Source organism: Euprymna scolopes, chromosome 6 (genome assembly GCF_053919585.1).
Source record: "Euprymna scolopes isolate OS-2025 chromosome 6, ASM5391958v1, whole genome shotgun sequence".
Lineage (NCBI taxonomy): Eukaryota > Metazoa > Mollusca > Cephalopoda > Sepiida > Sepiolidae > Euprymna > Euprymna scolopes.
This window is the reverse complement of record NC_136487.1, coordinates 137,961,267-137,987,969: the sequence shown is the minus strand read 5'-3', so window position 1 is coordinate 137,987,969 and position 26,703 is coordinate 137,961,267. Positions and strand designations below refer to the sequence as shown.

At 32.7% G+C, this 26,703-nt stretch overlaps 1 protein-coding gene across 1 annotated transcript in view; it reads left to right on the top strand.

The window, feature by feature from the left end:
- LOC145277986 (properdin-like) overlaps positions 1–26,703 on the top strand; it is a 171,394-nt gene that overhangs the window by 72,170 nt on the left and 72,521 nt on the right. Inside the window, exons 2-3 of the mRNA XM_080130126.1 lie at positions 20,460–20,587; positions 25,328–25,403. Coding sequence (XP_079986252.1) covers positions 20,460–20,587; positions 25,328–25,403 — 204 coding nt within the window. The remainder of the gene's footprint in view (positions 1–20,459; positions 20,588–25,327; positions 25,404–26,703) is intronic.

The window sequence follows — 26,703 nt, the reverse complement described above, 5'->3', positions numbered from 1 at the left end:
AATTAATTAAAAACTATACGTCATATTTTTCTTCAAAAACTTACCTATTCTTAGTAAATCTTTCATTCACTGTTAATAAAATCTGAGATGATGGAAAATATTTTGATGTTTCGAGAGAAATATCTCCTTTCAAAAAATAAACAAAAAAGAAATGTTCTTTCGTTTACAGAAAAAAAAACGTCCGAAGATGGCTTTTCATTCAAGGAATATTGAAGAGATACTAGTAAATACAAGTGTACTCTAAAAAATGTCCCCGATTTTTGAGGACCAAAATTGTAAACAATGTAGAAAATACAGAAATGATGAAAGAGATGATAAAGAAAAGCAAGTAATTGAAGACACTATATGTGAAGTATGTGATATTTTTTCGTCAAAATCTTATGTTTTTCAGTAAATCCTTCATTTACTGTTAATAAAAACCGAGATGATGGAAAATTTTGATATTTCGGGAGAAACTTTCTTCTTAAAAAGAAAGAAACAGACAAAAGTAAACGTCTATTTCATGTTTAGAAAATAAACGACTCAAGTAAAAAAAAAAAATGTAATAGTATACTTAAATATTCGTTTATATTGCTGTAGTCAATTATTACGATGTGCTAAAATCATGTGACTTGGTTATGCATACAATAATTGCTCGTTGTGATTATTATTTAATGCTCTTAAACGCGTTTGTTTAGTCTAACTGGAAGTCACGTATCTTTAGCATTGAAAACGGAAGTGTTTATTGACAGAATATGTGAACTGTGTTAACGAGAGTAAATAATTTTGTCGCCGCAAAAGAAATAAAAATCTCAAGAGAACAAATAAATAATAAATAAAATTAAATAAAATAATTTGATTTCAAACAAATAAAATAATTAAACAATGACACTACTCTTCTGAAAAAAAAAAATAAATAAATAATAATAATAATAATAAACGAAAATGATTAAGTTTGGTTGGGGATTTTTCCCCTTGACCCTAAAATCAATAAAGATTAGACCATTCCTGTAATAACCCGTTCCCTGTTGATTGCGGTTTGATGCTAATCCTGTGCAGTCCTAAGTGGTTCGCCCTCCTAGGCTTTTCCGTTTCTCCTTGAGGAGTTAGTTCATTGCTATTCGCCAAAGACGCCTCTATCAGAGAATACCGACGGGGCTGCACATACATTTTTTACAGAATCAAAGTACTCCTCCTCTAGGGCATTGACTTTCCAATCTCACTTTCCGACTCTAGTGTCAGATTACTCGCGGTGGGAGAAAAATAAATACTTTCAACTTATAACTAATCGTCCGGAAAACGAGCACTTCTTGACCAAAGAAGAAAATGTACTTGTGTTTGTGTGATAGAGAGAAGGTGAGAGAGAACGAAAGAGAAGGGGGAGGAGAGAGAATATGTTTGCGTTTTTCCTTCTTTTTTAATAAGAGCAAGTCACCGCTTATCAAAGCTCAAATGCCACTCGAGGATAAGGGCTAATGAGCGTCGGGTGCCCAGCGAGACAACGCCATGATAATTGGTAATATAATTATTTAAGAGGACAGTTCAGCAAGAACGTATTTACATTAGACTTGAAAACGGTCATGTTATTCCCAGTTGAGAAACAGCCCCACGGTATTGTATTCCATATATGGAGAGTTCTAGGAACACAACTTTACTCGCGCAATTTTCGTTTAGTTTTACGCATAGATAGAGGATAAGAGAAATCGTTGTCAGTTGTTGTAGGTAAATGAGTGTTTTACAAGACAGAAAGATAGTGTGCGTGTGTGTGCGCGTGCGCGACAGAGAGAGAGAGAGAGAGACAGTTATAATTATCATACAACACCTTGCATCCGATATTGCTCGAGAAGTTATGAGAAACCGTATTTTTCTGTTCTAAACAAACTATTATCACCATCTAATCTGTTGTATCTCATTTTTTAATTTCTAAACTAAGGTAAGGCGTTATCTGTACTGTTTATGAATATCCAGCGTGATTGCTGACCCCACAATGTTCCTAAAAAAAAATCAATCAATACAAGAATATGACCACAACTGTATTCTTTGTAAAATTTTAATTGGGAAAAGTTGCATTTGATCTTGGTGTGGATCCTTGTTTTCAATTGCATCCCTGGTAAATGATAACGGGAATCGATAATTAAACACGAATAAATCCAGACAGACTTTGAGTGAAATTTGAATGGTGTCATGGAATTCCGTGAAAAATTCAATCTTTATTAAAACTAATCTGAATTTTATGTTAAAATATCGAATTCTATAACAAACGAGCACAAAGTCCTCTTTTATACATTGTTGTGATGTGGCTCGAACACGTGATTGCGGTTCACGTATATTTAAGAAGAGCGAAACTAGTTGGAGTCAGTTGAAGCTTCGAGTTGGAATGCTAACACTTATCGCTTTATTTGTCAGCTCGCGTATTAGCTGTCATTACCTGAAACGCACTTCTATTATTTATTATTGTACATGTTGAGTGGAAAATGATACACACATATAACATATGGAATAGTTTTATTCCGTTAGGTACAACAATAGAAGTCCGTGTCGGGTAGTAACAACTGATATGTAAGTTGACAAGTAAACCGTTAAGTTTTCTCATTTCAACTCGCAGCTTCAAACGGCTCCAATTAGTTCAGCCCGTCTTAAATATACGTGAATCGTGGTCGAGCCACATCACTAATTATATATATTAGCTGAACGCCCGGCGTTGCCCGGTCGTACAATACACTTAAACATGATATTTTAATTTATGCAGATTGCGTATGTATTATTATAGAATTAATCCTCTATTGATTATTATATATTACGAGGAATAATTTGCCCGATGGATTAATTCGCAAAATTAAATAAAAAAAATAAAAATGATAATGTCATTCATCAAATTCCGTCTGTGTTTGTTTACAATATCACATTAGCTGATATTTGGGCTTGACCATGAATACCTTGCAAAAGTCACTTCTGATAAATGTTTAGTTTTGAAATGTGCAAACGAAGAAATGGTTTGCGGCGATTTTAAATGGTACCTCTTCTTCTATCCTAAATTAACTCATAAGAAAAAAAATAAAATAAAATGGTGAGGTACACCCGGGCTTGAACAGGGGATCATTCGATCTGTAAGCGAACACTCTACCACTCAGCTATATCTCCAGATATCAGTAATTCTGTAGGAGTGTCAGAAGTCGCCATTAAAAAGGAGTGATTAATTAGACTCGCTATCTTTCGAAGCTTATAACATGAATAATGTAATTTCAAACCCTAATTAGTTTTTTTCAATAAAAGGAGCAAAGACCAAATTTTAAGATAAAATGTTTAATCGAAAAATATACAATATTTTTTAAAAATCGGGTTTATTTAAAAATGATTTCACAAAATTCAACGAATTTTATACTTAATTTAAATATAATAAATATATATAAATTAAAAAAAACACTTACCTATATAAAATACTAATCAATGGATGCTTCCATTCATTTATAAGAATTTGTCCATATTTATATTTTATATTCCATGTACTTTTTAAATAAAATATTTTTTTAAAGCAAGCCATCGAAAAAAAAAAAAAAATTCTGTAAGCAATTACCTGGTGTTACCGAAGCGGTGTTCCTTGCTTTCTTGTAGTTGTCAAATATGGATGCCTAAAACGGTCATAATTAATTATTTCAAAAACGTAAAAACACATACGCGTGAGCCGTCGTGCCTTGTGCGTGAAAATATGGGTCACCGTACTTGAAAATGATCATTTCACTTATCAGTTTTTGCCGTTTAAACAAAATCCACTCGACCAATTTTCCATTTTTTTTATTCTCTGAAAGAAATGCATGAGTTTTGATTTAAAATATTTTATTTCTTCTTTATGGAGTGATTTTTTTTAATCTAAAAAAAAAAAAAAATCATTGAATGAAGCAGAAAAAATTGTTATAGGTGTTCAATTTTTTTTTTTTTTTTTTTAGAACAATATTTTAAAAATTTGAGGTTTCACTTTAAAAAAAATCAACGTGGTTTAAAAAAAAGGTTTTAAACTTTTGACTTTACAGGTAAATTTGCACAAAACTATTTTTTTTTTGTTTTAAATTATTTTATTCATTGATCTATTATCTTCAATTTGTGATACATAAATCGAAGGTGAGAAAATTAATTTTCATCTTAATAGACATTTCAAAATGGGGGGGGGATTAAAAAAAGTTTGTCTAGAATATTATATTCGGTTTATTGGGAAGAACATAAAATTTCACATTAAACTTGCAAATATTGTAAAAATTGAACCCAATAGAAAAATTTTGATAGATTTTTAAATTGAAAAAATTTAACTCGTAAAATTCAATTCATTTCATTACGTAGAAAAAAATGGCTGCATGAGCGCGCGCAGGCACTTTGTAAAGACTGTTTTTTTAAATATAAAAAATATTTCTATTATTTTTCAAAAACATTAATAGTTTATTTTGGAAGTATATTCCACAAAGAAATTAAACAACCCACTTTAAAAAGAGAAATTACGATTTTTGTATATTTTATTCGCATTTTTGTGTTAAGGGTATCAAAAATTCCCCCAAAATTCTGACACGCCTAGTAATTCTATTTTTTTTTTTTTTTTAAGAGGAAATCATTTGCTAAGATTTATATCTTCTTTCCGGTGTAAACAATAATATTCCTCTGTAAAAATGTTCTTTATTTATAAGAGACAAACGCTATTTTTTTCGGATTTTCGATACTGTACAAAACATATCTAAGAACACTGCCAGACATATAAATTAGCTTTAAGTGAAATTTACAAAATATAGGTTCAGTCGTTTCGGAACCTATGAGGAAAGAACTCACACCCACACGGAAAATGCCTGTTTATATATATATATATATATATATATATATATATATATATATATATATATATATATATAAATTATATTTTCAAAATAATATATATATATCATTATTATATATAAATTATATTTTCAAAATAATATATATATATATATATAAATTATATTTTCAAGATAATATTTTCAAAATAATATATATATATATATATATATATATATATATATATATATATATATATATATATATATACACACACATACAACTCTTGGTTCGTTCGTAATTAATAGTCTAAATAACTAAAATGATTGCTGCGACATTTTGGTATAATGTTTACTGTACCCATGCGTGTTTTTATATATCTCTTTTTAATTGTAACATTATACTTAATTTTTCTATAATAAATAGGTGGTTTTCTTTTTACCGATAGGCCATTTTTTTATTTATGGACAATTATTTATCACCGCTTTCCGTCATGTGACCAGTGTTTCCAATTTAGCGGTTTTCCCACTAGGTCTGGAGATTTCATTTGCAATCTAGCGGGGAATTCTAGAAAATGTGGAGACATTTCGCACTCATACACCCGCAATTTTAGATTAAAACAAAGAAAAGCGCTTGAAAATACTTTAAAACATAAAATATACTCATTCATGTAAGTAAAAAAAAAGTAGCATTTATTGCCTTTGGTAACAATTATTTATTGATTATTTGTTTTGTTTTTCACCTTTTTTTTCGGCTAACCATTCTTAAATCTCGCTATAAAATCGATTTTTCGAAGTACATTTTACGGGGGGGGGGATTCCAATCTCCGTAATTTAGTTTAAAATACGATCTAAGCAACCCTCCTTAATTTAGAAGTATTTAGTCGAAAATTCTAAAAAGCAAGAAACAACAGCAAAGAAAAACTTATACCAAACACAGTACAATTTAATTATCTACCAACCTAAATACTTTTAACATGCTAAAACAAAGTTTTTTTGTTTTTTTTATTTTTCTAATTTCCAAATATATATTGTGGATTTTACACACTGAATAAAAAAATATAATAAACAAATGTCCGCTTATCGCTTAAGGAGTAAGGAGGCTTAATTTCTCAAAAGTTGTAAACAAATGACTTATCTACCACTAACCCTAAGTTCAAGTTGCACTCCCAAATTTAAAGTTAGTGATAGTCATAGATTTTTTTATACAATTTTCCAAGAGTGAAGTCCCCAATGGTTTAACGACATGCAACCAGTTAATTGTTGTAAAGACAACTTTTAATAAAAGAAATGAAATAAAAATAACTTAAACACAGCTTCAGCACGTATAAAAGATACTTGAATTTTACTGCATTTGGTATCAGGTATTTTTTGTTATTGTTTACAATTTCTCGAATATTAATTATTTTACACAAATGATTGTGTTGTTCCTACTGACTTGCCCCCCAAGAGCCTTCATTCATGATTTTACTTATTTTTACTAATTTTTAGACGTTCATTTTATTTAATTGTCAGCATGAACCAACTTTTTAAGATGGATCATATGCTAAGACTTCAGCCAAGTTTACTGTATTTATTTTTTAGCAAACATTAATAACAGAAAGTTTTCCACTTTATTTATTTTTTGCATAATTAATAATGGAAGTATGTTTTCTGTTTTTCTTAATATCTGTTGAAAAAAAAATAATTTGTACAGCCTCTTGAAAAAAAAAATCAAACTTTTCTCTACTTTCACCTAACTATTTACAATGTTCATATAAAGCATTCATCTGTTTTTATAATAAAAATTCCGTTTTCAAAAAGAAACGTTTACTGCAAAATTTCTTTTTAAAAAAAAGTGCAAGTTTTCCTGGAAAAAAACCCAAAAAACTTTCACCTAACAATTTATGGTAAAAAAATAATTTTTGGGGAGGGGAAAAAAGCAACTTATTGATAAAAAAAAATTACAAAAAATCATAAAAGTAAATAAACGAACAAAATGCAATTTTTCTTGAGGAATGTGTTCCATTTTAACAAACTGAGCCACAGCAACGCGTGGCCGGGTACAGCTAGTATACATATATATATATATATATATATATATAATGAGAAAGAGGATAAATTACGAACCCCCTCAAGCGATTATCATTAAACCATAACAAACCCAAATAGGCTCAAAGGAAAGAATAACAACCATGGATAAAAGTCTATATAGATATAAGTAACTATGCATACATATGCTTAAATTTTTGTATCTCTGTTTTAAGTTTTAATTACTATGTGCACGTTAATTATAAAGAATCCAATTTCTATAATGTCAACTATATTTTAAAAATAATTAAGTTTATCGGTAAAATAAAAAAAAATAATAATGGGTCAGATTAAGTGTATTAACACATGCAATAGACAAAGTGTGAAATAAAGAGATTATCTTGATAATACTAAATAAGGAAAGGACATTAGGACGCGGATGACCACTTTAAACCAAAGTAAAGATAATTACAACTTAAAACTAAAGTATAGCCATAACCTCCCACCTCGCCGCTGAGATTCTCTGGCCAGCTCCGAATAAATTGCCCCTTCTCTCCTCTCCTCTCCTCCTCTATTTCTCCTTTTTCCAGAGTCTGAGTCAATTATGTTTTTTCCTAAGCAGTCCACTTGTTGTAAGCAATAAATAAATAAATAAATAAATCCCAGAACTGAGATCGAAACCCAAACCTAAAGAGAGCAAGTTAAGTACGATAATCCTAAGGCCAGACTGTCACGTTCTTTAAAGAGTGTTTGCAAACCCATTTATTCTTAACATAAGGAAGCTGTCATTTGAACGATGCGCGCATGCGCAGTAGTGCAACAGTTATCAAACGGATAAAAATCCGATGACCCTCAAGTACCAATTTTTCAATTTTGACCTCTTAGCAGCCCTTTTTCTCGATGATTACCGATTAGTTTTCTAATGTCCGAATACTTTACATACTAAATTTGGCGATGGACGCAACAGCAAAGACGTCACATTCTTTTTTAAACGTTCTGTTCCTCCTTTGTGGTACGGGTTCGAGCCTGCCTACCTATTAATTTTTTTCTTTTTGCTCAACACACACCTTAAAACACCCGGGCAACACCGGGCACCCAGACTAGTTATGTATAAAAATAATTTTATAAAATCAATAGTAGGTTCTCTACAGTGTAATGTAGACTACAGTGTAATGTGAACTTAGTCACTGCGAGAGGCATGTGAAGCTTCCCCCAGGTGCATCGCGACGGGTCTCCGATTATAGCAGGCAATCAATCGATTTGATTGAAAAATGGTCTGTTTCATCGATTTCGATGACAGTAAAACTATGGGAGCGTGAAACATTCGTTGATCCTCATTCAATTCCGGGTAACTTTCTGCAATCGGTTTCATCGTATATTCCGTTTCTCCATTTGCACGAACGTTATGGCTTTAAAAGGGAGAACAGCGGAGATAAGTCATTAAAGGCGTGTCATCTTTCTTTGTTATTTTTATGGTAGTTATTCAACTAAACTCCAAATCTCAGTCCCCTCTGCAAAAAATTCGTCTTGCTACAACCAATATATATATATATATATATATATATATATATATATATATATATATCCTTTTTGGAGCTAAATTGAATTTCCAGGAGTAGAGGTTCTTTCCGGTTGCTTCCCAGATCACTACAACAGTCGATTTACAGACCAACGTTATCAAATTTTTGTCGAACCATCACCTTAAGTAATATAATTCTGCTCAGATCCAAACATGGTCTGCAAACTTAAAGGTGTTTGTCTTACCATTCACATGATACGAGCTATTAACCCTTGTCCTCGAGTAGTCTCTATGACTTGATGAGCAGCGACTTGTTAGAGAAAAAAATATTATGTGGTACATATTTTCTCATTCCCCATTCTTTTTTTTTCTTTTTTTTCGGTCAAAGATTCTAATTATGCTAATAAATGCGTCCAGCTCCTTTTTTGTCAATAATTCAAGATAATTCATCTACATATGGTGGTTACTTTTTAATTTTATTTTTTACTTTGTGTCAGTAAAATTGTACGGGCGTTGCATCTCCTGCGTATTATGATAAGTATTATGATAAGTATTATGATAAGTGATAAAAGTAGTGGTAATAGAGTTTTCTAAACAGATGTCTCCTGCATTCTCATCTGTCAGATTTTGTCCTCCAGTTGTCAATTTCAGTCTCTTTGCTTTCTACATGACGTTGACAATTTTTTTCTGATATTTTGTATATCAGTAAACAGTCAATTATCCGAGATTATGCCCTGATTTATAACCTTCCTCGCGAGGAAGACTGAGTTAGACACAAGGTAGGTTTATAATTCAGCTGTCTTCTAAAAGAGTACGATTGATTCGGACAAAAAAAAAAAATGGTATCAGTTTAGAAGGATTTTTCTTATACACTGATCAACGAAAGAAAATGAACTGTAGTATTAGAACAGATGCCACGCTTTGCTCTTAGCTAAAATACGAATTGCATCATGATTTCTTGTAGTGGATGCGTTGCCATGGTTATGTGCTTTGTTTGTGGTTTATATACTGCTACTACTACTACTGCTACTACTACCGCTGCTGCTGTTTGTGTGTTTGTTGTTGAGCATTAATGATGATGATGATTTTGTTGGCATACGTTTCCCAGATATCGTTCTATTAAGAATTCGTTCTAGAAGGATACTTACGGAACGAACTACGTGAAGGTTGCCAACGTCCTTAAGTGAAAGTGTTTCTGTGGACTGAACTGGGTTCGAACTTGGCATACCCAAATTGTCAGTTCACATCGTTAACTACTGAGCCACTATAACTACCATCACCACCCCTCCCTGTTTATGCTGTGTTGTTGTTTATCATTATTTAGTTTAAATGAATCTGATGATTATTGTTGGCATTCCTTTCATTGATATCTTTCTAATTAAGATTCTTTCTAGGCGGGACCACGTGAAGGTTGCCAACATCCCTAAGTGAAAGTGTTTCTGTGGAACGAATTGGATTCGAACTTTGCAGACTCAAGTTGTCAGTTTGTGTTGTGAACCAGTTAGCCACTCTGCCTAGTGCTGCTGCTGTAGCTAGCTGTACTTTTATTGATCGTTTCTTAACGCCTCTAGAACCGGAAGTGAGTTTGATTAGCACACACGCCCTGTCTATCAATAATCACTCGACCGGATATTCAACGCGCTTTGCATCACGTTTCAAATTTACGTAATCGGTTTATTGTTGTTAGAGTTATTGCTTTTGTCGACTTCTTTAGCTCCGATGCCTCTCGTTTGGATTAAATGGTTTCTGCTTTTGCATGATGATGATGAAATAACAATCGTCCACTGCTTTTAGGTATCAAATGAATTTATATCGAAATATTTAAGATGATTGATATTTTGGGTTTATTTGCAATATTCGGACTATTGTTCTCACCTTCGAGATTATTTTTGTAACGTTTTGGTCAATGTAACCTCTAATCTCTTCAGGTGCACTTTTCCTCGAAATTTTTGGAACTCCTATGTTGAAGTTATTCGAAATTTTCAAACTTTATTAAATCCTTAAAGTAGATTAATGAGTATCCATGAGTGAAAGTAGAGAAAAGTATATCCGATAACCAATTAAGCCCCTCCCCGAAAATAAAAAAAAACACTTTTAACAGGTGTTTATCTTTATTGAAAATTAATTAATTAGTATTTATCTTTACTGAGAATTAATTAGTATTTATCTTAATTTAGAAATAATTAGTATTTAACTTAAATAAAAATTAATTAATCAGTATTAATCTTAATTGAAAATTAATTAACCAGTATTTATCTTAATTGAAAATTAATTAGTATTGGTTTTAATTTAGAAATAATTAGTATTAATCTTCATTTAGAATTACTTAGCATTTATACAACTGAGAATTAGTATTCATTTTCATTGATTACTAGTATTTATTTAAATTAAAAATTAGTATTTATTTTAATTAAAAATTAATATCTATTTTAATTAAAAATTAGTATCTATTTTAATTAAAAATTAGTATTTATTTTAATTAAAAATTAGTGTTTATGTTGATTTAGAAATAATTAGTATTTATCTTAATTAAAAATTCATTAGTATTTATCTTAATTGAGAATTATTTAGTATTTATCTTAATTAAAAATTAATATTTATCTTGATTAGAATTAATTAATTAATATTTATCTTAATTGAAAATTAATTAGTATTTATCTTAATTGAAAATTAATTAGTATTTATCTTAATTGAAAATTAATTAGTATTTATTTTAATTGAAAACATTGACTTCATCCAATATGTCTCATCATTTTAAGCAACATTTTACCCGATGTGCCTGGTACTCAAAATGTTAAATGCATCAATTTTTTTTTCAAAGGACTCACCACTTATCAACGCTCGGAGGCCACTCGAGGATAAGGGTTAATGAGTGTATGGTAGTCTATGGGACAATATCATAGTAATCGTTAGTAGTGGAAATTTGGAAAACTGAATTACTTAAATGGACGGCTCATCAAGAACTTGTTTACCTTGCACTTGAAGATTACCACAAAACTGCTATTTGCAACTTTCTAAAGAACATTGAGAATTATGGCAAAACAAAATCCTTTGGTAGGCCCCCTCAAAATTTCTCCTGCATTGAGTGGGAGAATCAGACGGGTTGTTATGAATGACAGAGGACTTTCTTCTAGTCAAATTAAGGCGGTTACAAATGCTGATTGCAGTCCAATAACCATCAGGCGACACTTACAACAAAAAGGCATGGTAAATAAAAAGCATTAACAAATTCCTCGATTACTTTCACATCATAAAGTGGACCACTTAAGATTTGGTTGTGAATACCAAACCTGGGACGTTAAGAAGTGGAAGAAAGTCCTGTTTTCTGATGAGAAAAAATTCAATTTAGATGGTCCTGATGGCTTCCAGCGATATTGACATGACAGAAACATGCCCCTTGAAATTGTTTCCACTCGTCATAGTGGTGGGGGGCCCGTAATGGTATGGGGTGGGGTGCCTTTTCTTACAGAGGGACGATGGAGCTCCAGGTAGTACAGGGTTGTCAGACAGCAGCTGGTTATGTTAGCATGCTACAAAAAGCATCTTGGATGATAGAGGGTCATCGTTTGTATGGGGATGGATGGTTATTCCAAAAGGATAATGCTGAAATCCACACTACAAGACGGACCTTGAGCTTTCTACAAGGAAATAGTCCATATCTTGGGACATCCTGCATATGCACCGGACTTGAACCCAATTGAATATGTTTGGGGATAGATGATAAGAGAGGTTTATCGAAATGGCAAACAATATTCTACAAAAAATGAACTTTGTGAAGCCATCTTCAGAAACTGGAGCAGGATCCCCCACACCTTAATAGAAATGCTTATTTCTAGCATGCCCCAAAGAATTTTTGAAATCATCAAAAGCAGTGGCGATAGAACTCATTAAGTTTGATTGTTGAATGTTTTCATACACTTTTTGTACAATTTAATAGAATTTTTGTCTCTAGTCTTATAATTTTGATCATGTGTAAAAAGCCTAATTTAATAAAAATGTAAATTTTAAAAATAAATCTTTTAAATGTAACTTTTTGTTTTCATAACTTTTGAGATTGTAGTATTGATATCCTTAAGTCGGAAGAGTTTAAAATCTATCCTTAAAAATAATCTTTTTTTTTTTTAAAAGATTAAGTGGTCTTAAATTTTTGGTCAGCGGTGTATTTCATGGTTTTTGCAATAACTACCCCAAATAACCCTTTATTTAGAAATTTAAAAGAATCGGAATCGGTAATTGTATCGGAGTCGGGAATTTAGAACAGAATCGGCAATTGTATTGGAATCGTCCCATCACTAATAAATATATAGGGTGGTTGGAAAGTAGCTCCAATACTTGAAATTTATTTCTGAAAGATAATTCTTACAAAAAATTTAATAGAGGGTGAACAAAAAATTTAATAGAGGGTGAACAAAAAATTTAATAGAGGGTGAACAAAAAATTAATAAGCAAGAGTTTTAATTCTTCCCCTTTATTTATTTTTTCTTTAGTCATCACATTCCATGAACGATATTGTTGACAAAGTAGGAAGAATTGCTGTTTTGTGGGTCAGTTGTTCTTTCGAGTTGGTAATATGTAGAGATTTTGAATTTCCTCATAGCACTCATCGCCATTCATTGTCAATCTATCCATCTCATTAGTCGTAATCTTTAAATAGGTTTTTAGTCTTGCTAAGAATTGACTCATTAGAAAATTAGAAAAAAACAGTCCCTTGTGAAATCAGTTGATGCGGTTCCCAGGCGTCTTGTAATATTGAATTCTAAATAAAATCTGATGCTATACACTTTCTTATTATACTAATTTCTTGTGAGAATTCTATTTCAATAATAAATTATAAGCACTTAATAATATCCTTGCATTATATATATATATATATATATATATATATATATATAATGAATAAATGACAAAAGTCTATATTTCAAATTTCATGATACTGACCATCTTACAATTTATTCCTTTAATTCAGTTGACGTACACAATTCTTAACAGTATCTGTTTCATAACACAAAATCATTCACTTAATTATTATATCAGCCAATGAATCTATTTTGCCCTTAACTCATCAGAAGAAATAGCAACTATCAATTCCACAAAAGGAAATAAAATGCGTTTGGGCATGATTAAAAAAAAAAAAAAAAAAAAAAAGAATCGAAAATTGGAAGAGAAGCTGCAATTATATTATTGTTTGCTTACATTACGCCATTTTGAACTTAGAAATCACACACGCACACGCACTGCTCAAAAACGATTAGAAGGACACTTTCCAAGCGAAGTATAGAAACCTATCAGTTAAACTCTTGTGATATTGATCTGATCAATAAAGTGGTAGAGTGGATTTTTAATCAGTTTCAGCTGCTTTGTTGTTTATGAAATGAACAAATGGTGTTTCAGAGGGGCAAACAACGAGACATCACCCAAAACAAGAATGGTTGAGGCCACTAATACTTATTTTACCTTATCTTTTTTTTTTTTTTTTTTACTGTTTGCCTTTGTTTTTTTCATTTGACTTGTATCAATATCTCTTTTGCTGACATGATGCAGCACCTGGATACTAAACAGGTTGTACAAGTAGCTCTTTCAGAATGGCACATCAATACATGTTGTTGCAAGAAGGTTTGCTGTATCTCCCTGCACAGTCTCAAGAGCATGGATAAGATTCCAGGAGAACAAATTAAACTCATTTTTTGGCGGAAATGCGGTTCTCTTGTGTTTCATGTGATTTATGCAAATATTAGTGTTAGGACGATCAATTATAATCAGAATCAGAAATCGAAAAAATCGGAACTTTTGAGGGTATCAGAATTGGAAAAATTTGTGCCTATTTTATGATGCCAAAAACGATTCTTTTTCATGGTTTCCTCAGTAGAGCTGAACAGGACCATAGAAGATCCTTAAACCCGCAGCAGGATCAGTATCTGCAAGGAGAAACATGATGAGCACTGCCAGAACTCTACAACATAACCTTTAGCAGGCAATTAGTGCTAACATTTCTAACAAAACAATCAGAATAAGGGACGTCTTTTATGAGGCGCTGTGCTCACTAACCAGCACTAGTAGAGCTTGATTGGCATGTTTCAAAGATCACCAGAATTGGCAACTATGCCACTGGTACCCTGTGTTCTTCACTGATGAGAGCTGGTTCAATCTGAGAACATGCAAAAGATGTGAAAGGATCTGAAGATGCTGCAGGGAACGTTATGCTGTCTGTAGCATCATTCAACATGACCAGTTTCGTAGTGGGTCAGTGGTTGTTTGGGGAAGCATATCCCTGGATGGACTACAGGTTAGATAATGGCGCACTGACTGCTAATAGGTATCAAGATGAACCTACGCCGATGCATCTGGTTCATAACAATGCCCATCCTCATGCGGCAAGAGTATGCAGACTACTCCTGGTTGATAAATGAATTGATATCATTGACTGACCCCCACGTTCATCTTACCTAAACCCACTTGCACACCTTTGGGACATTATGTTTAGGTTCATCCGGTACCGCTAGGTTGCTTCTCAGACTGTCCAGGAGCTCAGTGATGCCCTGATTCAGATCTGCTAGGAGATGTCCCAGGCCACCATTAATCATCTCATTAGGTGCATGCTCTGATGTTATCGGGCATGCATAGAAGCATGTTGGGACCATACTAACAATTGGGAATTATTTTGAGTTTCTACAATGACATTTTACCAAAATCTACTGTATCATTTTTTCACTTTTATTTTTCGAGTGTCTTTGATCCCCTCCCCCACATGTTATATACTGGTGGTATTAAGATGACGTATATTATGTATTGTTGTTGTTCGTTTTAGCGAGATATCTAGAGACATGGTACACACTACTATATAGGAGCACCAAGCCTGTAATTCAACTAGAAGAGATTTTTGAATATCTTGATAGATAGACCGAGAGATAGTGCGTTTGACATATGTTTGTTGTAAATCGTCTAATGATTGGAATGACAGCTGATTTCATTTATCAATGAATAACGAGACACTTTGCTATAAAACAACTTGGTTTATATTTAGTAAACATTCATATATACACCATGCGGCGGTGGAGGAGGTGGTGGGAGAGGTGTGGGTTGCTAACGTGACAGGCAGTTCCTCGTCGTCTGTCTCTTTCTCCATCTCTGCCTTGTTTTATTTACCATCTCACTTTTATGGATTTCCTCCACCTGGTAACCCATAAACCAATTGACGTCATTGATCTATATTTTGACCAGTCTGGCGTTTGCTTTTTGTCTGACCCCCCCCCCTCCCGACCAAATTACGTCATCTCCAGGTCATCAAAATTCCCGGGTTACATTTTTGTCAGCCTGGACATGAGTTCGTTCGCACCTTGCTCCATAAAACGGCCTGACCCATAAAATGATTTGCGTCATAGGACCAGGCCATCACAATTCCCGGATTACATTTTTGTCGGCCGGACATGAGTTCATTGTACCTTGCCTCTCCATAACACACACACACACACACACATTATAGGATGATCATTTTCATTTCTATTAAATTATGTGGCATCATTTTGTTACTAATAGATCACCTACTTATTTCCTCTAATTTTATTAGTAGTTATATATATTCAGAATGTGAGGGATTATATAATTATTTTCACAGTCTAACAACATCGCAGCTCACAAGAGCCATGACACCCAACAAATTGGAAGTCCAAGACTCGAGTTTCGCTCTCATTTGTTAGACATATCTCATCAGTTAGACATATCCGAACTCTGGATTCGAGACCAAAGTCTCTTGGATGCAAAGCGAGTACTCTGCAACTGCATCACACACAAGAAAACCTATTAACTAACACAGAACAAACAAATCGCAGCGGAATCCGATTATGGAATTAACCTACTTCATCTTGAACAAGGAGTGTGGCCATCCAACCAATGATAACCCAAGCCAATGTCTCACAAGTAGGAATTTTACACTTGCTATGACGATGCCATTCAACGTGCTAACCTAGAATTTTCAGAATGTGAGCGATTATATAATTATTTCCACAATCAAACAACGTCGCAACTAATATATATATATGGTTAGTTTATCTTTTTGAAAAAGAAATCCATCACAGTGCCCAATTAAAATGAAAATCCGAAAAATAAGAGTGTATTTATATTTTGTATTTTGAGTACAGAAAGTTGTTAGATGAGATAAGTCATTGGTACCATCTGTTTCAAGCCCGATAATTAGGACCGTTTTACATATTCATATCAAGCTCTCTTCAGCCAATACTCATCTATTTTATAACCGGAAGTGGAAAATATATATACATCACGAGTTCACGTTTAATTCTCGTTTTGCTAAATATCCCCCTCGTTTATCAGCTGATGATGGTTTCATTAACTTTAAAATTTGAATTATTTTAATTTTAAAATCTAATATATATATGTGTGTGTGTGTGTGTGTGTGTGTTATATAAAATGGGAAAAAATTAAATTTTGTAAAATCAATATGAATAAGTTAGAAATTAGAACATTTACTATTCGATATAAGGGATACACGATGACAATTTCCTTATTCTATAGCGTTTCAAAGAATGGCTTTTATTCTAAAAAAAAAAAAAAAAAAAAAAAACGAACAGCAGTAGGCTGGCTATAATTATGAAAATATATGTCAAAAGGATATTCCACGTGGAAACCAGGTTTGAAGCTGAATATAGGAACAGCAAAATTCAACAATAGTTGGGTTGGGTTAAAAGTTGAGTGGTAAGCAAAAAAACAAAGGCATAAGCAGTAATCCAAATATTCGTCTGTAAATTAATATTTATATATCCACATCCTCAGACCTCAAAATCAACAGATTAAACCATTCCTATAATGATCCGGTCCCTGTTGATTTTGCAGTGGGAGTTTAGTTCTATGCATTTCTAGGAAGTCCACCCTCTCATGCCTTGCCTTCTCTTTTTGAGAAAGGTTTGGTTCATTGCTAATCACCTGGAGCGCCCTTACCAGGGAATGCCGATGGAAATACCCAGGCACTTTCTGCAGGTTAGAGTGCCCCTCTTTAGGGGCGCTGACTACTTAATCCCACTTTCCAATCCTGGTGTTACAGTTCTTGCAGTGGGGGAGAACTAAATAACATCCATTTTGAGTTCCCAAAATCCTTAATTTCGTAAATTTTAATTTCTGAAGTGTATGTGGTGTGAGAGAGAGAGAGAGAGAGAGAGATTATTGTTATCTCTCGTGTCATGTAAATATCCTGAACTCGAATCCTAGTACGGCCCGCAAATCGTGTTTATATATATATATATATATATATAGTCTTTGAAGTTTTTAACCTTTAAAACTATACAAAAAAATATTTTTTATCATTCGTTAGAAAACCATCTAGTCAGTAAGTCATTTAATCACCTGCAATCACTGCATCAACTCGCTCTCGAATTTACTATCATACCAATAATTTATTTTTCAAGGGATCATCAGTTGTTTACCATGAAACACTGTTTCGGGGATTTAAAAACAAAACAGTATATTACATCATGGCTCCCCAGCAGTGTTGATCAAACACCACCACCCTTCTTCTTAGGAAGAAGACATGTTACAAACATTTGATCCAATTTCCTATTCTTAATTGAAATTACTAACCTTTTCATACTATAAAAATGAATTTCTTACCTGTACGATTCATCAATTTCCACATTTAAAATGGATTATATTTATTTGCTGTCCACTCAGCAAAATGTGGCACAAGGCCGGAAAGTGGTAACCCAGCAGGCTCCCCTTAAGGAGGGGCACTCCTGCAATTTTAAAAATTGCCTGAGTAACCCCGTCGGCATTCCCGGTCGGGGCGCCTCAGGCAACAAGCAATAAACTTGCCCCACCGGAAAGCCCGGTGGCAAGGCCTGGGAGGGTGGACCTCCTAGGTATTACCCAGGCGGTGTACCTCAGTCCAACAGGTGCTGGGCCGGTCTCCGGTCCCTCACCTGTTGGGCTGAGTGTCAAGTGACGGATCCTTGACTGGTACTATCCAGCACCTGTTGGACTGAGGTACACCGCCTGGGTAATACCTAGGAGGTCCACCCTCCACATTTTGCTGAGTGGACAGCAAATAAATATAATCCATTTAAAATGGATACATTTTTTAATTTATCAATCTTGTATTTATAAGATTAGGATTAATCCATTTAACTACTTATCACCCCCACTATGATTAGTATTTAGTATATTTACATTCTTATTTAAAATTAGATATATAAAGGTTAAAAATATTTTTACATATATACAATTTTTTTTTTTTTATAATATAAATTTATATGTAATTATAAATACATTTTATACATTGCTAATATAGTTTAAGATTTCCTTTATTAATATAGTCTGGTTTATCTTAAACGATTCAAAAGCATCAGGATAACGAACAAATGCTTTATTTAACTGTTTAAATATTTTATTTTTATCCCCACCTTGTTTTATCATCCTTATTACTAAACTAGAAACTGGTGGTATAAAATCTGTTAGTTTTAAAGTAACGCGAGCTATTCTCAAAAACTCTGACATAATGGTTCCATAAAACATAAAAACAGGGCAGGTGCTATCTTTATGGGGCATACGTACTATTTTAAAGGGGAAAGCGTTTCTTTTATCAAATATTTTATAAAGAAAAATCCCATCCTCAATTTTTATATCTTAATCCAGAAATGTAGCCTGTTGTCCTCTATGTTCACAATTCAATTTTAATTCGTTTGGATATATAAGATGTTTATTTTTTTCGAATTCATCATTATCGTTTATACATATAAGGTCATCTATAAATTTCCTACATCCATGAAAGTTATATGTTTTAGATATATGTTTTTAATAGTGATGACATATATATATACTCAAGTCTATGTAAATACAAATTTGCCCAAAATGGTGCAGGATCCAATCCCATTGGGATACCTATCGTTTTGAGTAATATTTTATTTCCTATTTGAAAATAGCATTCTTTAATAAGATGACTTACAAGTATTTTTAAAATACCTTTAGAAGCACTAGTTTTGATATTTTTATTTTTACACCAGAAAGCTTTAGAGTTTGAAAAGTCTATATATTTACCTTTTCCACTTTCAAAAGCTAAATCTACAGTATCATTTAATTCTTTTATAAGTTTTTTCGTGCGGAATTTTAGTATATAGCGTACTAAAATCATAAGTAGCTATAGATTTTGCTTTTATTCTGGAATTTATTTCATCTAATTTTTCTTTCACTGGTTGGGAATTATATATATATATATATATATATATATATATATATATATACATGCATACAGGGTGTCCGTAAAGTTACGATACAGTCTTACAAGTTACTATGCTTGATTAAATAAACCTGTAAAAAAAAATAAATATTAACTATTAATACAAATATAATACAATAAAACAATAAGACTGTATAGTAACTTTACGGACACCCTGTATATATATGAGTTTAATTCTTGCCTTCACTGAGTTTACAGTTCAAAATGGAATGCGAAATAAAAATAAAGACTCGCTACTTTTTTATATAAAATATGTATTTGAGTCAGCAATCAATTATATTTTTATCTTTTAAAATAGCTATCCATATGTCAAAACATACCATTTCGCGTCTTCTTTCCTCTTGTTATGTCGGTTTTTTTTTTTTTTTTTTTTTTTTTTTTTCGATAACTTTTAAATCTTCACTTTTTGTGAAGACGCTTAATCACAACCGGTCGAATCTTCAGTTTGTTTGTTTTTTCTTCATATAAATGTATGCATGTGTGTATGTACATCTGTATATAGTGTAGTGTAATACTTTTCCAAGTTCCAAATATCATGTTTTCTCAGTTGGTTATTTATTACTTTTCCAAAAGGTAGCCATTACAATATTGTTGCATATTACGACTAATGAATCTGCAAAATTATGTTATTGCTGCATATTTAGTCACGTATTCATCAGATGTTTACTTAAAAAAAAAAAAACTTATAAAAAAAAACATTTTGGACAACTTACATGGTTCATGTAACCGACACGCTCTGTCGTTACTTCTCGTTTCGAAGATTATGGTCATACTCCATAACGATTGGTATATACAAACCGAGTAGGTTTCAAGTAAATGATCAACCTACATATGTATATATGTATACATGTTTGTATGCATGCAGATTATTCTGAAAATGAAAATCCTTATCTAATCAATCAACTTTACTGATTCTATTTTATAGCTGCAGTTGTGTGCTTCAAGAAATTTCGCCAGGGAAAGGGCGATTGCAAGCGACCCCTTCGAAAAAGAGTTTACGCCTCAGCCAGTGATTGTTGCGCAGGCAAAGGAAACGGGTGGGCATGGAAAGAGGTTTGTAATACCTTTTACATTGTTTTTTTATTTTTTTTTGCGTGTTTTTGTGTGTGTGTGTGTGTTTTTTTTTTTTTTTTGTTCGTTGTACCTACAATTAAAATGTTGACACTTCGGTATTTAAACTATTTTTTCGTTGTTTTGTTTTCATTTTTGGCAGAGTCCGATTTGTGACAAGGAGAGACAATCGCGAAATATATTTGCGAAAGTTTTCGGAAAATCAAAACATATGCATTAAAGTAACGCCATAACAAAGCGAAAAACTTTAATTACCGAAACATTTATTGAATTAAATATTTTTTAAAAAACTGAACACTTGTTTATAATTACAATTTCAAAATAGATTAAAGCAATTAAAACAGTTTAATATATTCTGAAATGCATGAAAATGTGTTGTTTTTAATTTCTTGAATACAAATAGAAATTCTTGACAGAAGTTCAATAAATTTCGTGATTGTCTCCCCTTATCCCAAGTCGAAATCTTTCAAAAATGAAAACAAATAAAGCTAAAAGGATCCATCACAACTAACTTCTTTCATAGACTTAAAACGCATACACATCTCATATCTACAATGTGAACTCTACATCTCATATCTACACTAAGACTGTCTGAACACTATCTACTCACTCAAAGAGCTTTCTTCTTCTACACGTCTAAGTAATGAACATTTAATATAAATATGAATCTTCATAACACGAACAATCTCTCTTTTAAGGTCCCAGTCCTCTTTGCACTCATCCAGTAGAGGTCTGGTTAGTATTTTCCCTCCACGGTCTTTCCATTCACCTTGACCTTTTACATCTCTAAGATACAACATCACTTGTAATAAGACTCTCTCTCTCAACGACAAACACTCTAATAAGACTCTTTCTAAGCATCACTTATAATAAGACTCTCTTTTAATGAAACCTTTATATAACATTATCCCAAGTCGAAATCTTTCAAAAATGAAAACAAATAAAGCTAAAATGCAAAAGTGCTAAGATTTTTTTTTATATAGGATCCATCACAACTAACTTCTTTCATAGACTTAAAACGCATAGATCAAACTAAACTTGCTATAATCCGACACATTCCTAATGTACAGACGTATAACAATAACGCATCACACCGAGGATCGTTGTGAACTGACTTGGCTCTATGAACGCGTCTCAATCGCTATTATTCGAGCAAACGTCTTGAGTCCGTTGCCCAGTAGGACATCCAATGAAACTTTTGAACATAGGCTTTTTTTAATTTTAGAAGTTTACCATCAGATAACAAAGTAAAAGTTAACATTAACTATTTACTAATAAACAACACTAAAATCTTCATGTATCAGAAGATGGAAATGTAACAATATACTGAGGACGTGACCCACTGTAGTACTATAGTCTTTCGGGGAATGTAACTTGGCGTGTCTGTGTTGTAAGGACGTCTCTCGAAAGGAATCTTGTCATCCTCGCATAGTACTTTTGTCTGTAAACGATCTTTTACATCAAGGAGTTAATCCCGGCTTGACGAGTCTTTGGTCGGGTTTTAATCCTTTCCAGACAACAAGTTTCCAGCTTTTTCAACAACCTTTGTAAAAGACTTTGCATTATCGCAACAGTCACATGCCATTGACCTTTAGTTTTCACGGGAATTTAGATGGCAAAACGACCCCCCCCCCTTTTAAGGTCCCAGTCCTCTTTGCACTCATCCAGTAAAGGTCTGGTTAGTATTTTCCCTCCACGGTCTTTCCATCTACCTTGACCTTTTACAGCTATAATTATTATTCTTGCCTTTGTCCAGTCTCAAGAGAAAATAAACACCCCTGTAAGGGTCGATGTAAGTGTGAGGCAAGGGTTGCGCAATCTCCAACCACAGCTCTTCTGAATCGGCACTGCTTGGGTCCAGTGTCAAGAGCAGGCCAAAAGCAGACTGGAAACGATGCAGGGATAAGTGGAGAGCACATACATCAGCTGGAATTAATTTTAGTATTAATCAATTTTAGTATTAACCAATTTTAGTATTAACCAATTTTAGTATTAACCAATTTTAGTATTAATCAATTTTAGTATTAATCAATTTTAGTATTAATCAATTTTAGTATTAACCAATTTTAGTATTAATTAATTTTAGTATTAATCAATTTTAGTATTAATCAATTTTAGTATTAATTAATTTTAGTATTAATCAATTTAGTATTAATCAATTTTAGTATTAATTAATTTTAGTATTAATTAATTTTAGTATTAATCAATTTTAGTATTAACCAATTTTAGTATTAATCAATTTTAGTATTAACCAATTTTAGTATTAATTAATTTTAGTATTAACCAATTTTAGTATTAATCAATTTTAGTATTAATCAATTTTAGTATTAATTAATTTTAGTATTAATCAATTTAGTATTAATCAATTTTAGTATTAATTAATTTTAGTATTAATTAATTTTAGTATTAATCAATTTTAGTATTAATTAATTTAGTATTAATCAATTTTAGTATTAATTAATTTTAGTATTAATTACTTTTAGTATTAATCAATTTTAGTATTAACCAATTTTAGTATTAACCAATTTTAGTATTAATTTTAGTATTAACCAATTTTAGTATTAATCAGGCTCAACATTGCTTAACTTTGGTAATCTGGCGGGAACCGGTGTTTACATGTAATTATTCCATCTTATTATTATTGGCTCACAAAGAGCTTTCACACAGATCATCAAAGACCTCTCCTTGAAAACAACTTGTGATGTTCCCTGGAAGCTGAGTGACAAGTCTCCCCAGATTTCCAGTACTCTCCACCTTTCATAACATTCACAAATGAATTTTCATTATTGTAACAGCTGCTTACCATTAATTTCTTGCTGGCAGTGGCCATTGGTCTCCACTGGAATTTGAGTGGCAATAAGCCTCTCCAAAGTCCCAGTTCTTTTCGCACTTTCCAGCGGAGGTCTGGACGGTGCTCTCTACTCGGTCTTTACATCCTTCTTGACCCTTCTCGGCTGTTTGGCATCACTCTTTTGGGGGGGGGACGGTGATGGGGCAATGGAAGGAATAGGGAATGGCATGGGAGAGAGAGGTCGAGAACTTATAGATATGCAGTTTAATGTTCTTGGTTCCATGTAACGCTTCTTCATGCTTTGCCTCTGCAACAGTTTGTCTGGCCCGCATATGTGACTCATGTGTATTAGTCTCCATATTCAAGGGTTTTCCTTAATATTTAAGCTGTTTTCATTATTGTTATTCGTTGTATCTTTCTAGCCATTCCTCTGATTCCAATTTCTCTCATTTTTTTTTTCACACTTTATTTTCCAACTTCACCTCAACGCTTCGGGTTCGATTCCTACTTACCTACCAAAACTTTTTACCCCCCTCCCCCGGACACAATATTCTTTTGTTTTGATTTACCCAAAACTACACACACCTCCAAACACGTGAGCAACACTAGTCTATAATATAAATCTCACCTGTCTGTTTAAATGTATGTACGTATGTATGTATGTATGTATGTATGTATGTATGTATGTATGCCTAAAACTTTCGACAGAGGCGACGGATTTACACAATATCAGTATCATTTTGAAGCACGACCCTTGGGGCTATTTGGCGAATAGTAATGCGCTGATCTTCCAAAATGGCAGCCTCAACTTGACGGACAGATGCCTCATCAATGGCAGTTTCTTTCATTTCATCAAAAGTCTCCTGTGGTGTGCGTCCTTTCAAATACAAAAAACGGATCACTGCTCGACATTCACACCTGACTCAGTTCAAACACCTGTAAAACAGAAACCACAATTAGTTCGGATCTGTAACTTGCCACATAACCCGTAAAGATATAAATCATTGCACATGCAAAATTTCAGCTAGATCAGACAACTAGAAGTGGGTCAGCGGCATTACTTATTGCACGCCCCTCGTCTTTTCCTTCTTTGCACTACGGGTTTGATCCTGCCTGCCTGCCTACTACCACTTTTTTTTTTTTGGTTCAACACACACATCCAAACACCCGGGCAACGCCGAGCACCCACGCCAGTTCTTAAATAAACCAAAATAGAATCGATTTTTTTTTTATTAAAAGGTCAAATCAAATTAACCCATCGTACCGTGAAATATGCAAGTGCACACCTAAACTAAATAGTGTAAATATTATTGATGGTATGATTTCAATTTTTCTCGATTCATATACAGTTACCGATTTTGTTCTAAATTCCCGATTCTGATGCGATTCCCGATTCCGATTCTTTCTAAATTTCTACAAATAAAATTGTCTGTGCGTGAGAGGGGGTCGGGTTATCGCAAAAACCCATGTAATGTGTGCATATAGTTTCGCAAATGTAAAAATACGCTTTATATAAATATATAGATTTTAGTTTTACTGATAGCTTAAAAATCAATAAATATTTCTCTTTTAATCATTAACACAAGCCGTGGAAAATTAAGTTTTAAACAAAAATAAAGAAATAAAGCAAAAAGAATCGTTTTGGGTATCGGAAAATAGGCACAATTTTTTCCGATTCTGATAACGATTCCGATATCATAAAACGTTCCGAATTTTTCAATTCCCGATTCCGATTAATCGTCCCAACACTAGTAAATATACGATAGATGTGTATGCACCTATACGCAGTCATGGTTATTACGATGTGTACACTAATAAAAATACGCATCTGTGATCATATATAACCACCTGCACATTTTTAAACTCAATTCGTATACAAGAATGATTTTTATGTTTTGATCTGCAATTTGTTTTCTTATGTTATTTTGCAGAAAAAAATTCGGAAGAATTCCTATCGTTGTTCGTCATGCGAAAGTCGGAACAGTTTGACAACGCCAAGCTTTCAAAGTGAGTCTACATTATTTCCTACACCGCTTTCTTTTAATCCGAGCACTGGATCAAACGTTATTGAAGATTAAATACTCAGCTTTAACGACATTAGCATTGCTAATTTAATTGGTTTCCAATTTTACTTCCGTAATTTCTCAGAAATAAAAGAGCTTCTCCTGGAGCTAATACTTAATTTCTCTGTGAGATACATAGATATTCGAATGTTCGTTTATAGTTGTCTGTTCTTCTCAAAACTTGAGTTAATAAAGCAGTGAAGAATATTACTTTCCTCGTCTCCAATTAACAATTTAACGATGTAATTATTTGGCTTTTTTTGTGGACTTTTCTTTGTTTATTCCTGCCATTTTCTAGGGCAATAATTCATCCGGTCTGGTGGAGTATCCAATTAAGTGCTGTTAACTGAGATAGCATGACTAGAAGTTGCACAATTCCACATATGAGCCTGTTCATAGTCGTGCCATGGAATTTTACTTGGGGTTCGAATGCTACTTTATTTTAAATATTTGGTTAGGTTTTATTTATAGGAAGCGAACTATCATCATGTCATGGTATCCTGTCAAACCAATGTACAAAAATACCGAAGACACGTGAGGGTGATGTCTAGAAAGTATTCACACACTCTTTTAATAAAATGCACATGAATGTGAGGAACTAAATCGTATCATTTCAATACTTTTTACTTAAAAAGAAATGCCACGATACGAAACTAGAGGTTATCATTAAAGTTCGTTTTATTGAAGAAAAAAAATGCCACGATACGAAACTAGACGTTTTAAAATGTTTGTATATTATTTTTAGATGAGGCTTGATAATGATTTTTTTGGATTGTTTGGATATACTGTTCTAATCTTGGTTATTTTTTCACAACGTTTCAGCCGATGTAACCTCCGACCATCCTCAGATGCATTCACACTAGATGTTATTGATGAATGGTGAAAAAAAATAAATTTTAATATGATGTTTGTATATTTTTTAGATGAGGCTTGATAATTATTTTTTGTATTATTTAAACGTTATAAATTCAGTTCATTTAAAAAAAAAAAATCCACGATATGAAAATAGACTTCATTATTTCGGCTATTCACGAAAAAAATGCACCGGTACGAAATTAAGCGTTATCATTTCAGTTTTTCTTGGCTAAAATTGGCAAGATACGAAACTAAACGTTATCATGCCAGTTTTTATTTAAACTAAAATGCAAAATGTACTGATACCTAACTGAATGTTACCATTTAATCTCGTTTTTCGAATGAGAAAATTCAACTTCAGTTCGTTTCAAAGAACTAAGGAAACAAAC